This window comes from Spermophilus citellus, assembly GCF_964194105.1.
Source record: "Spermophilus citellus genome assembly, chromosome: 4".
NCBI classification, from domain to species: domain Eukaryota; kingdom Metazoa; phylum Chordata; class Mammalia; order Rodentia; family Sciuridae; genus Spermophilus; species Spermophilus citellus.
Window position 1 is genome coordinate 136301455 of NC_138185.1, and position 17272 is coordinate 136318726.

Sequence of the window (17272 nt, forward strand, 5' to 3'; positions counted from 1 at the left end):
TTGACAGTTTTATCTTCTATCAGCATTATAAATTCTGAGGTATGATGTTTCTAATAAGAAGTCAGACACCAATCATATAATTGTTCTTCTGCATATGATGAGTCATTTTGTCCTAATTGTTTTCAAGATTTCCTCTTTGTCTCTCAATTTTTTTATTATGATGTATTTAAATGTGGATGTCTGTGTTGATTTTAACTGGAGTTCTTGAGCTTCAGAGATCTATAAATTAATAATTTTCAACAAATTTGGTAAGTTATGGGTCATTATTTTTCAATATTTTTTAAAAATTCCCCATTTTCTCTCTTCTTTTTGGTATTTCCATTATGCATACTCCAACATTTGATGTCCCATACATTTGTATAGCTCTGTTCATTTTTACTTCAATATTTCTACTCTCTCCTGAAAAATGATTTCTATTGATTTCAAGTTTACTAATTGTTCTGCCATCTAAAATCTACCATTAGTCCTACTCATGAATTTTTCATTTCCATATTAAACATTTCAACTCCAGAGTTTCTGTTTAAAATTAATTTCCATCATTTTGTTGAGATTTCCCATTGAGTCACTATCATCAGGTTCTCCTTTGGTTCTCTGAACATGGTTTGTTTCTGTTCTTTGAATATAATTATATTAGCTGCTGAAGACTTTATATGCTAATTCCAACATCTGGATTATTTAGAGTTTATTTCTACTGGTTTTTTTTCTTAAGCATAGATCAGTTTCTTATGCTTTTGTATGTCTACTATTTTTTGATTGAATACTAGACATATTAGAGAATATACTATAACATTCACTAGCCACATGGCCCTCTTATGCCTTTTCTGCACATATGTGCAGATTCTATTAGGATTTTGTGGCCCAATTAGTATCTGCTATGTATATACACAGCTTTTGGAATCCAGGATATGTGAGGATCTTATCCAATCCCTATGGCTGTATCATCTCCTAAAATTCCCTATGAAATTCCCAGAGAGTCTGCCAGTCTGTGTCTTGCCTGCAATAGACCCACACATAAGGCTAAGAGTGTCACTAACGCTTCTTGATCCTTTCTCCTCAGAGATTACACTTTAAGTGATGATGTTAAAAATCAAGTGAACCTCTCTAGCATCAGTAATAGAAAATTTCTGGTTTTCATGACCTTCCCTTCCCTTATTGAATTTCCCCATTGATAGAGCTGGTGGTATGGGGTAAGAATGGGAGCAGCTCAAAGCAGAAACATCATACATTTGTGCTGTTTTTACCTGAAATTCAGTAGTTTTCTTGAATAAATAAATCCATCTCAATTTGTTATATGTTTTTAGTCTATTTTCAGAATATAGCTTTAAAGTTGTTTTTTGGGGACAGGATTTGTCAAGCTCCTCATCCCATCATAGTGGAAGTGAATCTTTTACTTTTCCATTTTAATGCTCATTTTCATTTTAAATAAACATGTATTGGTTAAATGATATGAAAGTGTTCCAAAATGTTAAAAGCAAAATATATGTAGAAGATATCAGGATGTCTTTAAGGTATAGCTTAATAGATCTTGTGTAGGTCCTTTATATTATTAGGTCATATCAGAGAATCTATAAGTAGAAGGGTAGAAGAAAAAGAAAAGAAATAGGAAAGCAAGAAAGCCATCAAAAAGGACAAGAAAAAGAAGAAAGCTCGCCAAATTTGAGGAGTAACCAACCTGAGTGTAGTGGATAGTGAAGATGGCATGGGATCTGCTGCTGGCCTCGTGAACATGGGTGGCTGCTGTGATTCTGTGTTCATAAGAGAAGACAGTTAGTATAAGAAATTTTTACGCACAGTGGACCCTAAAAGATCCATGGGGAACACAAGAAATGTTAGTACTGAAGGTCACAGATGAGAATCATAAAACTTCATATGAAGTCTAATACAGGTAGAAAAGAGGTCCAAAGAGGGCAGAAGCATCACTCTAGGTGCTGATATGTGAGAATAAATGGAAGAATAGTTTCATATTAACCGACAATAAAACATTTCTAAAAAGTGATAAAGCAAAAATCAGAGTAAAAAGGGGAATATTAGAGTGCAATCAATATGGAAAAGTACCCCTAAGACAAACCCATTTATTTATTTTATTTTTGCTACTGGGGATTGAACCCTGGGGCACTTAACCACTGAGCCACATCCCCAGCCCTCTTTTGTATTTTATTTAGAGACAGGGTCTCAATTAGTTCCTTAGCACCTTGCTTTTTGCTGAGGCTATCTTTGAACTCATGATCCTCCTGCCTCAGCCTCCGGAGCCACTGGGATTACAGGCATGAACCACCAGCCCAGGGCAAAAGTGGTATATTTTAAAACAAAAGTATACCAGTAAATCTCTGGGTTTATTGCCTAATATTATTATATCCGGACAAACTTCATTTTGTTTGTAGTGAGAAAAAGCACTAAATCTTAGTGATTGCCCCTTCCCCTGGGTACACTACTATTCTGAGAAGGTTCTCCTGGTTGTAGAGTAGGGAGCTGCAGACAGAGACAGTGTAAGTGTTGTCATGCACTCCAAAGGGGACTAGAACACAGGGCAGGGGAATGAGATGAAAAGAATGATGGGAACAAACAAACCTGTTACCTGTTTGCTATTCCCTCCTCCAAGAGTTGAATTACTTGCTTATAGTTGGTAACTACATGTTGAGACAGACCTTTCATATTTGTGAGGGGGAGAAAAAAAATAAAAATGAATTTTTTGATAAAGTTTAACCTTTTCATGTAGGACTTTAACTTTATCATTCACTTTTTATATCATTTGATAAAAAAGAATGAGGAAATAACTAATATTCATTCAGATAATGAATCAACAAATACTTAATGGAAACCTACTGTTACATACACGGTGATGGGCTCTGAATAGGTTTTTTCCTTCATAGAGATTATGATTTAGAATTCATGTAACAACTATGCTAACAATTTCTTAAAATTTTGTTATGCAGATTATGATGAGCCCAGCCTAATTCCATTTTAAGATTGGGAGCCAGCTCATCACAAAGTCATGAAAAGTTAATTTCTGTTTTACTATAAATTACTGTGATTTCTAAACTTGTTTGGAATTCCTGCCTATGCCCTGAACTTACCAATGCCTGGTTTTCCCTGACTAGATAACAACTTTCTCTAAAACCTTAGTGGCACCTCATAAATCCTGTCTCCCCCTAACCAGATAACAACCCTCTCTGAAACCTCAGCAGTGCCTCATAAATTCTGATGTTGGGATCTGAATTTACACCCTACCTTAAAATATCATGCCATGTAATCATTAACCTGTTATCTGCCTTTGTATTATGCTTGTCAAAATCCTGTTATCTGTAAGTTCTCAGGACAACCCCCTTTGCAACTTTTTGTGCTATAAAATTGTGTTCCTGGAAAGCTAGGGTACTGATCTCTAGCCCAGGGTTTTCAGGAGAGACAGTCCTGGCCAGCTCGGTGTACCCAAATACAAGCTAGCTTTAATTTGATTTAAAACTGGAGTCAATGGTCTTTTCTTTGCATCTGGGTTCAACAGTTACACAAAATGTTCATATATTACTTCATTTGACCCTCAGGATTCCTGAGATGGGCCCATGCTATTATGCCCACAAGGTGGCAGACATGGTTTGGCACATAAAATATATGATGCACACACTTCTATTCTTCACACCTCTGCAGTTTACAATCATGAGGAGATTTATTGTTTACACAAGAGAGTACAGACAAGTGCCACAGAAATAAACTAAACACTAAGGAAATCAGAGCACTGTTCAGGGAAAGCTCCACTGAATTGAGCCACTATAGAATGGGTAGGCTTTACACAGGTGAAAAGGAACCTAAAGTATGTAAATACATCTTTATGGCTGGTATTGACCAAGTCACAAAGGGCCTTTTTACAACCATTCTAGAAAATCTCTATATTCTGTATTACAATTTCTGAGCAAAATAACTTCATAGGCCTGCTACTAAATATAGTTACACCAAAAGTTAACAAAGTAATTTAAATGGTGACTGGATTTACTATATTAAGGAATTCTCCTTATTTCAATGTGATAATAGTTTTGTGGTTATATTTTTAAAAAAACAGGCCTTATCTTTCAGCATTACATACTAAAATGTTTACAGTTAGACTGATGTGACATCTGGAATGTGCCTAAAAATAATAAAGGATGATGGAAGTGAATGGGAATGTAGATAAGTCTGGAGCCGCCAAGAGTTAATGGTATTATGACTGAATAACAAGCACATGGGGTTCATTATACAAGTGTGAAGTGTGTCTAACTCTGCATATATTCAAATTTTTTCATGATAAGAGTTTACAATTTTTAACAGTAAGGAGACATTCTACTTTTGATAATTGCAAATTAGATAATACAGACTACTAAAGACTTCTAGAAAAAGCTGTATAAAAAATAAAGACATCTGCTTAAAGGTGCAGAGGGGGGGTGACCAGTTAGTGAAAATTTTTCAGGCTGTATACTGGGGGGAAGATGGAAACCCAGAGAGATAAAGTCAACATTTGGGGATGCTTATCACACCCTTAGGGACATTTTCCGAATCTTGAGGGGAAGTGGTTTAGCCCATTTAGATAAACTGGCAGATTAGGATTAGAGTCCAGAGCCCACCCAAATTGGATCCCCCACTTTGAAAGAAAAAACAAAGGACCATAACACAAGAATAGGTTGAATTAGAAGTAAATATCCTTTTAAAGGACTGCTTCTAAGCTTTGAACATTTTCAGTCCTTAAACTAAACTGAGGTGATCTCAACCACTAGTGTGCACAGAAACCTATTATAAATAAATATAAGTTTTCTGTAATGGAAGACATCATTGTTCTAGACTTCTAAATTATTCTATTAACAATTTTGCAAATACTATCTAGCAAAGAAATTATATCAAACCAGACACATAAGTAGATCTGGTAGCATAAATGCAATCAGCAAAAATAATAGTCAAGTTGGGCATGCAGGCACAGTCTTATAAATTTTTTAAAAAACTGTATAAAGTATAATATCCTCTTGTAATTTTAGTAAATGTAGATTTTTTTTTCACTTCAAGGGCGTATTGATTTTATCTATCTTTTCAAAAAATCGACTTAGGCCTTGTGGATTTGTCACTAGAAATGAGATGTCTCTGGAGAAAGGTCTGAGGAATTCCCAGAGGGGAGGAGGATTTCAACCCAAGGTCAATGGGGTTTTTGGCATACATGATGGAAAAGAATTACAACATGAGGCAAACAAAGGCATAGACACAGGTCTTTTAGGAAGCAGATACACATTCAAGGAAGAATGTTGGCTATCAAGAGAAGTCCTTCCTTGGGTTGGGACCCAGTACTTATAAAAAGGCTATAAAACTGAGTATATTTCACTCTTTATCCTAAATCCCTATTTTAGATTCTCACTATTATGTTTATTTCCTATTTTTAGTTTTTGATCATATTTTTATTTTCCTCCTACTACTTATATCTTTAAGTTTAATTTACTGAGTGAGTGTGTCTATTAAGTTATTTGGAATTGAATCCCGGGCTTCATGAATGCTAGGTAAACTTTCTATCACTGAGATACATCCTAAGCCACTTAAAAATTTTTTTTTTTTAATTTTATTGAGACAGAGTCTTGCTAAACTGCCCTTGGCTGGCCTCAAACTTACCATCTTCCAAGTAGCTGAAATTACAGGCATGCACCATCACGTCTGACTAAATTCACTGAAATTTTAAGCTTTGTAAAATGAATGCTTAGCTTGTGGGTTTTTTTTTATCCTTTCCACTTTTCTGATGTTTCTTTACAGCTAGACATTTTTCTATAAGCATGTACTAGCTATATTGTACCTGTTTGAATACCTAGTAGTTTCATCATTATTCAGTTTAAAATTTATGTAATTTCCATTATGATTTCTTTTTTGACCCATGTGTTATTTAGAAATGTTTCTTAATTTTCAAGAATTTGGGAATTTTCTAGTTGTTATGGTTATGTAGTTTAATAGTATTGAGTTCAGAGACTATGCTCCATATGATTTTATTTAAAAAATACATTCTGAGCCTGGCAAGATGATATATGCCTATAATCCCAACAACTCGAGAGATTGGGGCAGAAGATTCACAAGTTTGATGTCACCCTCAGCAATTAAGCAAGGCCCTAAGCAACCTAACAAGACCCTGACTCAAAGTAAAAAATAAAAACAGTTGAGGATATAGCTCAGTGGTAGTGCACCCCTCCCTGAGTTCAGTCTTTAGTACCCCTACACACACACAAATCATCAATTTGATTTGTGGTCTAGTATATTGGTTAATTTTTAAAAGTTTTCCACCTGTGAGTAAAAATAGTGTGTAATATATAACTATATAGTTATTGGGCACAATGTTCATGTAGTTCAAATTTTTTATAATGCTATTAAATTTTTTTCTGCCTATTTTAACAAATACTAAGAAAGGCAAGCTAACATTTTCCATTATGATTATGGATGTTTTTATTCTTTTTAACTGTCAGTTTTTGTTTTATGTATTTTGAGACTTTATTATTATATGCATACAAAAGTAGAATTGTTAAATTTTCTTATGAATTGAGCACCCCCACAAACACTTTTTTTCCCCCTTCATAGTGCAGGAGATCAAACCCAGGGCCTCATGCATGGTAGACAAGTACTCTATCATTGAACTACATACCCAGCCCCTGAACCTTTTTATCATTATTAAGGATTCTTCTTCCTCTTCTTCTTCCTCTTCTTCTTCCTTTTAATCTTTCTCCTTCTCTCTTCCACTTCCTCCTCTTCTTCCTTCTCTTCCTCCTCTTCCTCCTCCTCTCCTTTCTTCTTCTCCTCTTAAGGATCTCACTAAGTTGCGTAGGGCCTCACTAAGCTGCTGAGGCTGGTCTTGAATTTGCAATCCTCCTGGGTCAGCCACCTGAGCTGCTGGAATTATAGGTTTGCACCACTGTGCCCACTTGGCTCTTTAATTTTTTTTTTTAAATCTCCTAACTTCTATCTGGGATCTCTTTCAGCCTCCAGAATAATCTTTAGGGCTGGGGATGTGGCTCAAGCGGTATCGCGCTCGCCTGGCGTGCTTGCGGCCCGGGTTCGATCCTCAGCACCACATACCAACAAAGATGTTGTGTCCGCCGAGAACTAAAAAATAAATATTAAAAATTCTCTCTCTCTCTCTCCTCTCTCTTTAAAAAAAAAAAAGAATAATCTTTAAGTGGGCTGGTGTTGTAGCTCAGTGGTAGAGCGCTTGCCTAGCACATGTAAGGCACTGGGTTTGATCCTCAGCACAACATAAAAATAAGTAAATAAAAGTATTTTGTCCATCTACAATCCAAAATACTTTAAAAAAATACAGTTATCTCATACTAGACAAAAGTGTCAAAAACATTCACTGGAGAAAAGATAGCCTCTTCAAAAAATGGTGCTAGGAAAATTGGAAATCACATGTAACAAAATGAAATTAAACCCCTCTCTCTCACCCTGCATGAAACTCAACTCAAGTGGATCAAACACTCAGGCACTAGAATAGAGACCCTGTGCCTAACAGGAGAAAAAGGCCCAAATCTTCACCATGTGGGCCTAGGATCTGACTTCCTTAACAAGACTCGTAAAGCGCAAGAAATAAAATCAAGAATCAATAAATAGGATGGATTCAAACTAAAAGCTTCTTCACAGCAAAGGAAACAATCAAGAAGATGAAGAGAGAGTCCACAGATCTGGAGAAAATTCTTGCTACCTATACCTCAGATAGAGCATTAATCTCCAGGATATATAAAGAACTCAAAAAACACCAAAAAAACAAATAACCCAATCAATAAGTGGACAAAGGAACTGAACAGACACCTCACAAAAGAAGAAACATGAATGGTCAACAAATATATGAAAAAATGTTCAACATCTCTAGTAATTAGAGAAATGCAAATAAAAACTACTCTAATAACTAGCAGTTATCAAGAATACAGACAACAATAAGTGTTGGTGAGGATGTGGGGGGAAAGGCACACTCATACATTGCTGGTGGGACTGCAAATTTGTTCAACCAAAAAAAATATGGAAAACAGTATAAGGATTCCTTAGCAAACTTGGAATGGAACCACCATTTGGCCCAGCTATCCCACTCCTTGGTCTATACCCAAAGGACTTACAGCATACTATAGTAATGCAGCCACATCAATGTTTCTAGCAACTCAATTCACAGTAGCTAAGCTATGGAACCAACCTAGATGTCCTTTGATGGATGACTAGATAAAGAAACTGTGGTATATATACTCAATGGAATATTACTCAGCATTAAAAGAGAATAAAATTATGGCATTTTCAGGTAAATGGATGGAGTTGGAGAATATCATTCTAAGTGAAGTAAGCCAATCCCCAAAAAACCAAAGGCCAAATGCTCTGATAAGTGGATGCTGATCCATAATGGGGTGGGGGCATGGGAAAAATGAAGGAACTTTGGGCGAAGGGAAGGGAGATATGGGTAGGGGGTATGGGGTCAGGAAAGATGGTGGAATGAGATGGACATTATTACCCTAGGAACATGTATGATTGCACATATGGTGTGATGCTACATCTTGTACTACCAGAGAAATGAAAAGCTGTGTTGCAATTGTGTACAATGAATCAAAATACATTCTGTTGTCATAATATGTAATTAAAATAAATTTTAAAAAAAGAATACAAGCAACAATAAATGTTGGTGAGACTGTGCGGGGGAAAGGTACACTTGTACATTCCTAGTGATACTGCAAATTGGTGCAACCAATCTGTAAAGCAGTATGGAGATTCTTCAGAAAACTTGGAATAAAACCACCATTTTGACCCAGCTATCCCACTCCTTGGTTTATAACCAAAGGACTTAAAATCAGCATACAGCTACATCAATGATTATAGCAGCTCAATTCACAATAGCTAAACTATGGAACCAACCTAGGTGTCCTTCAGTAGATGAATGGACAAAGAAAATGTGGTATATATACACAATGGAATATTGCTTAAAGAAGAATGAAATGATGGCATTTGCCAGTAAATGCATGGAGCTGGAGAATAACATACTAAGTGAAATGAACTAATCCCAAAAAACCAAAGGCTCAATGTTTTCTCTGATAGGTGATAAGGCAGGGGCGCTAGGAAAGAATGGAGTTACTTTGGATTAAGTAGAGGGCAGTGAAGAGGTATGGGGGTAAGAAGGATGATAATATGAATCTGACATTATTACCCTATGAACATGTATAATTACATGACCAGTGTGATTTTACATCATGTACAACCCAAAGAATGAGAAATTACACTTCATAAATGTATGATGTTTCAAAGTATATTCTATTGTCATGTATAACCAATTAGAACAAATAAAAAATAATGTAATCATAGCATAGATATTCAATAACTATTACTTGAAATTTTTTTAAATTAAAAAAGTTAATTTTCCTGATTCCATTGGTTGTATTGTGATTATATAGGAGACTATGGTTTATATGAAAAATGCCCTAAAATATTTAGGGGAAATACAGAATCAGGTTGGAAATTTATTCTCAAATGTCTCAGGATAAAAGTTCTTTTTGTACTTGTAACTTTCTTATAAGTTTGATTTGTTTCAAAATTAAAAAAAATTAAAACTCTTAGAAAACTAAAAAGAAAAGAGAATTTTCTTAATCTGTTATGGCAGTGCTACTCCACAGACTGGTGCTAGTCCTCAAGTTGTCGCTGGTATACAATGAGATAAGTACAGTAATGGAGAATGTAAGAAACTTTTACAATAAAAAAGAATAATTTTTAAAAAGTAATTTCATATCTGTTGAATCTAATAAAGATAAATCAAAGCCTGTAACCAAGATATCTTCTTTAAATTTTTCTAATAATTCACCTTTATTTTATAAAGTACTGCTATAACAAGGATTGTTTTATTTTTTTAAAACTGATCTATTCTGTGGGGGGTGGGGTGCAGCTCAGTGGTAGAGCACTTGCCTCTGATGCAAAAGGCCCTGGGTTTGATTTCCAGCCCTGCAAAAAAATATTAATATTAAATTTTTTTAAGTAATAAAAAACTGGTCCTTTATCACTTTTAAAGAAAGTGATAAGAATATCTATTTAAAATGACCACTATTTTCTGGCCTAGCATGCAAGAAACCCTGGGTATAATCCTCAGCACTGCAAAACACAAATAAAAAACAACTGTTATTTCAAATTTTATAGTTAATGGTTAGATGGCAAAATTTTCCCCTGAGGACAAAACTAGATATTATAACTTTTATTTAATAGTGAACTAGTCCTAGTCAGTGCAGAAAAGAAGAAAAAAAAAAAACAGAAGAATTAAGGGGGACTTTGTGTTTTTGTTTTTTTCTGATTGTATACACAGAAAATACAAAATCATTTTTTTTCAGAGCCCCAACTACCTACCACCAACATTCCTGGCTTTATACCCTTCCCTTTATATTAAAAGAAACATCAGGATTCCAACATGGCGGCGGGCGCAGAGAGATCAAGTCTCTGACCTCTTCAGCTGTGCGGGCATAGAGAGTCGTAAACAATCTAAATTCTGTTTGCTCAGGATCACTAGGCAATGCTGAACTGACGTGGATCTGGGGCGATCAGTCTGGGCCTCTCAGAACACACACTGAGCCCGGATAGGCTGAATTCAAGCTCCCGTTCGCCTGCTTCCCGCAGACAAACAGCTGTGACTCAGCACTAATCCATCCGGCTGAAACAACTGGTCGGCCCTTCTGTTCCTACGGAGGTAAACGCCAACCGAGCCTTCATAGGTAGTGGCCACAGGTTTGAAACAGGGCTTGGGAGAGACAGTAAGGACCCACCTGTTGCATTGGTCACCCGGCAAAGGGAAATGAACTGTCGCCATTTGCAAGAGATACCACCATGGCAGAGAACTGACGTCACCAGACTGCGGCGGAGGAGATAACTTCATTGAAACCTGCGGCTACAGGTGTGTAATTCCCTAGCCTTCCCTCTCCACACATCGGGGAAACTTTAAGGGCCCCTCCTAGCTCTCCCATAAGGGCCCCTTCCAGCTCTCCCGTGAACGCGATAGCCAGACCGAGGGAATCAGACGTGGCGCAGGACCCGTGGCGCGGAACTCCCGGCTACTGCTCCCACCAGTGCTGACAACTGAGGTCTCTTGCACCAGCTACTGGGGGTGTGGCTACCGGAGGGCAAGTAAAATTCGCTGAGGATTCTCAGCTCCAAGCTCTACAAACTTAGGGTCTGAGGGAATGGCAAACAGGGAGAGTGTGCCCAGTCGTCCATGAAAACAGGGCTCCCGGGAGCAGCAGACCTGGCGTGTAGCCAGTATTGTGGTGAGCGGCACCTGTGAGAGGGGCCTGGCTAGAGGAAAAGTGGGGAAGTGACTAGACACAAGACGAGGCCCTAGGCACTCAGGATTAGAGACTCGCCCAGTCTGGGAGGAGGAGCTGCTGCACAGTGATTGGTTCCCACGTATTGAGAGGAGAAACTTGGCCTGGTGGGCACAGTGCCACCTACTGGAAGAGAAGTTAATCAAACTCTAAGACTGCATTTATTAGTTTTTTTTTTTCTCTTTTTTTTGATTTGGGTTTTTTCTTTCATTTTCATTTTTCTTTCTTGTTTTTTAAAATTTTTTTTACAATTTTTTTTAATTTTTTTTCTTCCAATTTTAATGTTAATTTTTTTTATTATTTAAAAAAATTTTTTTTTCTTTTTTTATTTCCTATTTTTTTCTTCTTTTGTCTTTTCATTTCTTTTCAATTTTCTTATTCCCCCTTCCTTGAATTCTACCTGCTTACTCTCATTCTCTTTAGTGACTTCTTCCCTTCCCTTCTAATACCTTTCCTCCCAAGCATCTAATAAATTTATAGGAGTAAACAGTAACTCAGCAGTCAAACAGAACAAAAAGTAACATGAGCAGCTTCAAAAAGCAAGGAAGAAAAGGAGTACAAACAATGCAGGACAGCCTAAATATTCAGGAGGACTTAGAGTCATCAGAAAAATGGTCATATAAAGAACTCAAGGAACACCTTAGACAGATGGAATGGAACCTTAAAGAGGATACGAGACAGCAAATTCAAGCAGCGAAAGAACACATTGAGAATGAATTACATAAACAGATAAAAGAAGAAGTTAAGCATCTTTATCAGGAGATAGAGATTATAAAAAATAATCAAACAATAATTCTAGAAATGAAGGAAACGATAAACCAAATTAAAAACTCAATTGAGAGTATCACTAACAGAGTGGAGCAAGTAGAAGCCAGAACGTCAGATAATGAAGACAAAATATATCATCTTGAAAAGAGTCTAGCCAACTCAGAAAGACTGGTAAAAAATCACGAGAAAAACATCCAAGAGTTATGGGATAACATAAAAAAACCAAACTTACGAGTCATCGGGATAGAAGAAGGTACAGAGATTCAAACCAAGGGAATGAGTAACCTACTGAATGAAATAATTACAGAAAACTTTCCAGAAATAAAAAAGGAAACAGATATACAAATTGAAGATGCATACAGGACACCGAGCACACAAAATCACAGTAGGCCAACGCCAAGACACATTGTTATGAAGATATCCAATATACAGAACAATGAGAAAATATTAAAAGCTACAAGAGAAAGGAGGCAGATTACATTCAGGGGTAAACCAATAAGGTTAACAACGGATTTTTCATCACAGACGCTGAAAGCGAGAAGATCCTGGAACAACGTATTTCAAACACTGAAAGACAATGGATGCCAACCAAGAATTCTGTATCCAGCAAAATTAAGCTTCAGGTATGACAACGAAATAAAAATCTTTCATGATAAACAAAAGTTAAAAGAATTTGCAGCCAGAAAACCAGCATTGCAAAGCATTTTGAGCAAAACACTACATGAGGAAGAAATGAAAAACAATAACCAAAACCATCAGTAGGAAGTGCCTCGGTAAAGACAGAGGGCGAGGGGAAAGATAATCATGGAGAAACAAACTAAATTTTTTTAAAAAAAGGATAAATAATCAAACATGGATGGAAGTACAAACCATATATCAACAGTAACTCTGAATGTTAATGGCTTAAACTCTCCAATAAAGTGACACAGGCTGGTATCATGGATTAAAAAAACAAATCCAACAATATGCTGCCTCCAGGAGACACATCTGATTGGAAAAGACATACACAGGCTGAAGGTGAAAGGATGGGAAAAAATATACCATGCACACGGTCCTCATAAGCAAGCAGGGGTGCCCATCCTCATATCGAATAAAATCGACTTCAAGACATCAAAAGGGATAAAGAAGGACATTATATACTGTTAAAAGGAACCATTCACCAACAAGACATAAAAATTATCAATATTTATGCACCAAATAATGGTGCTGCGACATTCATAAAACAAATTCTCCTCAAGTTCAAGAATCAAATAGACCACAACACAATAATTATGGGTGACTTCAACACACCTCTCTCACCATTGGACAGATCCTCCAAACAAAAGTTGAATAAAGAAACTATAGAACTCAATACCACAATCAATAACCTAGACTTAACTGACATATATAGAATATATCAACCATCATCGAATGGATATACTTTTTTCTCAGCAGCACATGGATCCTTCTCAAAAATAAACCATATATTATGCCATAGGGCAACCCTCAGTAAATATAAAGGGGTGGAGATAATACCATGCATTTTGTCTGATCATAATGGAATGAAACTGGAAATCAATGATAAAAGAAGGAAGGAAAAATCCTACATCACATGGAAAATGAACAATATGTTACTGAATGATCAATGGGTTACAGAAGACATAAAGGAGGAAATCAAAAAATTCTTAGAGATAAATGAAAATACAGACACAACATATCGGAATCTATGGGACACAATGAAAGCAGTTTTAAGAGGGAAATTTATCGCCTGGTGGTCATTCCTCAAAAAAGAAAAAACCAACAAATAAATGAGCTCACACTTCATCTCAAAGCCCTAGAAAAGGAAGAGCAAAATAACAGCAAATGTAGCAGAAGGCAAGAAATAATTAAAATCAGAGCAGAAATCAATGAAATTGAAACAAAAGAAACTATTGAAAAAATTAACAAAACTAAAAGTTGGTTCTTCGAAAAAATAAATAAGATCGACAGACCTTTAGCCATGCTAACGAAGAGAAGAAGAGAGAGAACTCAAATTACTAACATACGGGATGAAAAAGGCAATATCACAACAGATGCTACAGAAATACAGAAGACAATTAGAAATTATTTTTAAAAACCTATATTCCAATAAAATAGAAGATAGTGAAGACATCGATAAATTTCTTAAGTCATATGATTTGCCCAGACTGAGTCAGGAGGATACACACAATTTGAACAGACCAATATCAATGGATGAAATTAAAGAAGCCATCAAAAGACTACCAACCAAGAAAAGCCCAGGACCGGATGGGTATACAGCGGAGTTTTACAAAACCTTTAAAAAAGAATTAATACCAATACTTTTCAAGTTATTTCAGGAAATAGAAAAAGAGGGAGCTCTGCCAAATTCATTCTATGAGGCCAACATCACCCTGATTCCGAAACCAGACAAAGACACCTCAGAGAAAGAAAACTACAGACCAATATCTCTAATGAACCTAGAGGCAAAAATCCTCAATAAAATTCTGGCGAATCGAATACTAAAACACATCAAAAAAATTGTGCACCATGATCAAGTAGGATTCATCCCTGGGATGCAAGGATGGTTCAATATACGGAAATCAATAAATGTTATTCACCACATCAATAAACTTAAAGATAAGAACCATATGATCATCTCGATAGATGCAGAGAAAGCATTCGACAAAGTACAGCATCCCTTTATGTTCAAAACATTAGAAAAACTAGGGATAACAGGAACTTACCTTGACATTGTAAAAGCTCTCTATGCTAAGCCTCAGGCTAGCATCATTCTGAATGGACAAAAGTTGAAGGCATTCCCTCTAAAATCTGGAACAAGACAGGGATGCCCTCTATCTCCACTTCTATTCAATATAGTTCTCGAAACACTGGCCAGAGCAATTAGACAGACGAAAGAAATTAAAGGCATAAAAATAGGAAAAGAAGAACTTAAATTATCACTATTTGCAGATGACATGATTCTATACCTAGAAGACCCAAAAGGGTCTACAAAGAAACTACTAGAACTAATAAATGAATTCAGCAAAGTGGCAGGATATAAAATCAACACGCATAAATCAAAGGCATTTCTGTATATCAGTGACAAAACTTCTGAAATGGAAATGAGGAAAAACACTCCATTCACAATATCCTCAAAAAAAATAAAATACTTGGGAATCAACCTAACAAAAGAGGTGAAAGATTTATACAATGAAAACTACAGAACCCTAAAGAGAGAAGTAGAAGATCTTAGAAGATGGAAAAATATACCCTGTTCATGGATAGGCAGAACTAACATCATCAAAATGGCGATATTACCAAAAGTTCTCTATAGGTTTAATGCAATACCAATCAAAATCCCAATGGCATTTCTTGTAGAAATAGATAAAGCAATCATGAAATTCATATGGAAAAATAAAAGACCCAGAATAGCAAAAGCAATTCTAAGCAGGAAGTGTGAATCAGGCGGTATAGCGATACCAGATTTCAAACTATATTACAGAGCAATAGTGACAAAAACAGCATGGTACTGGTATCAAAACAGGCGGGTGGACCAATGGTATAGAATAGAGGACACAGAGACTAATCCACAAAGTTACAACTATCTTATATTTGATAAAGGGGCTAAAAGCATGCAATGGAGGAAGGATAGCATCTTCAACAAATGGTGTTGGGAAAACTGGAAATCCATATGCAACAAAATGAAACTGAATCCCTTTCTCTCGCCATACACAAAAGTTAACTCAAAATGGATCAAGGGGCTTGATATCAAATCAGAGACTCTGCGTCTGATAGAAGAAAAAGTTGGCTCCGATCTACAGATTGTGGGGTCGGGCTCCAAATTCCTCAATAGGACACCCATAGCACAAGAGTTAATAACAAGAATCAACAAATGGGACTTACTTAAACTAAAAAGTTTTTTCTCAGCAAGAGAAACAATAAGAAAGGTAAATAGGGAGCCTACATCCTGGGAACAAATCTTTACTCCTCACACTTCAGATAGAGCCCTAATATCCAGAGTATACAAAGAACTCAAAAAATTAGACAATAAGATAACAAATAACCCAATCAACAAATGGGCCAAGGACCTGAACAGACACTTCTAAGAGGAGGATATACAATCAATCAACAAGTACATGAAAAAATGCTCTCCATCTCTAGCAGTCAGAGAAATGCAAATCAAAACCACCCTAAGATACCATCTCACTCCAGTAAGATTGGCAGCCACTATGAAGTCAAACAACAACAAGTGCTGGCGAGGATATGGAGAAAAGGGTACACTTGTACATTGTTGGTGGGACTGCAAATTGGTGCGGCCAATTTGGAAAGCAGTATGGAGATTCCTGGGAAAGATGGGAATGGAACCACAATTTGACCCTGCTATTGCCCTTCTTGGAATATTCCCTGAAGACCTTAAAAGAGCATGCTACAGGGACACTGCCACATCGATGTTCATAGCAGCACAATTCACAATAGCTAGACTGTGGAACCAACCCAGATGCCCTTCAATAGATGAATGGATAAAAAAAATGTGGCATCTATACACAATGGAGTACTACGCAGCAATAAAAAATGACAAAATCATGGCATTTGCAGGGAAATGGATGGCACTAGAGCAGATTATGCTTAGTGAAGCTAGACAATCCCTAAAAAACAAATACCAAATGTCTTCTTTGATATAATGAGAGCAACTATGAACAGAGTAGGGAGGAAGAGCAGGAAGAAAAGATTAACTTTAAACAGAGACATGAGATGGGAGGGAAAGAGAGAGAAAAGGGAAATTGCATGGAAATGAAGGGAGACCTTCATTGCTATACAAAATTACATATAAGAGGTTGTGAGGGGAATGGGAAAATTAACAAGGAGAGAAATGAATTACAGTAGATGGGGTAGAGAGAGAAGATGTGAGGGAAGGGGAGGGGGGATAGTAGGGGATAGGAAAGGTAGCAGAATACTACAGTCACTAATATGGCAGTATGTAAAAATGTGCATGTGTAACCGACGTGATTCTGCAATCTGCATTTGGGGTAAAATTGGGAGTTCATAACTCACTTCAATCTAATGTATGAAATATGATATGTCGAGAGCTTTGTAATGTTGTGAACAACCAATTAAAAAAAAGAAACATCAAAGCAAAAATATATTATTTTAGTCTCACTTAGCCATCATTTTAGATACTATACCCCACTAGCCTTTATATGACTTTGGACAGGGCCCAG

The 17272-nt window shown here is 36.4% G+C and overlaps 1 protein-coding gene across 14 annotated transcripts in view; it reads right to left on the reverse strand.

Moving 5' to 3' along the window:
• STARD9 (StAR related lipid transfer domain containing 9) overlaps window positions 1–17272 on the reverse strand; it is a 168849-nt gene that overhangs the window by 66633 nt on the left and 84944 nt on the right. For all 14 annotated transcript variants that reach the window (XR_014021416.1, XR_014021417.1, XM_081289596.1 and 11 more), the window contains 2 exons: window positions 2576–2645; window positions 1673–1745 (listed from right to left, as the gene is read on the reverse strand). Coding sequence is in view for 12 of the 14 variants with exons in the window: in XM_081289596.1 (XP_081145722.1) it covers window positions 1673–1745; window positions 2576–2645 (143 nt within the window). In the remaining 2 variants the exon portion in view is untranslated. The remainder of the gene's footprint in view (window positions 1–1672; window positions 1746–2575; window positions 2646–17272) is intronic.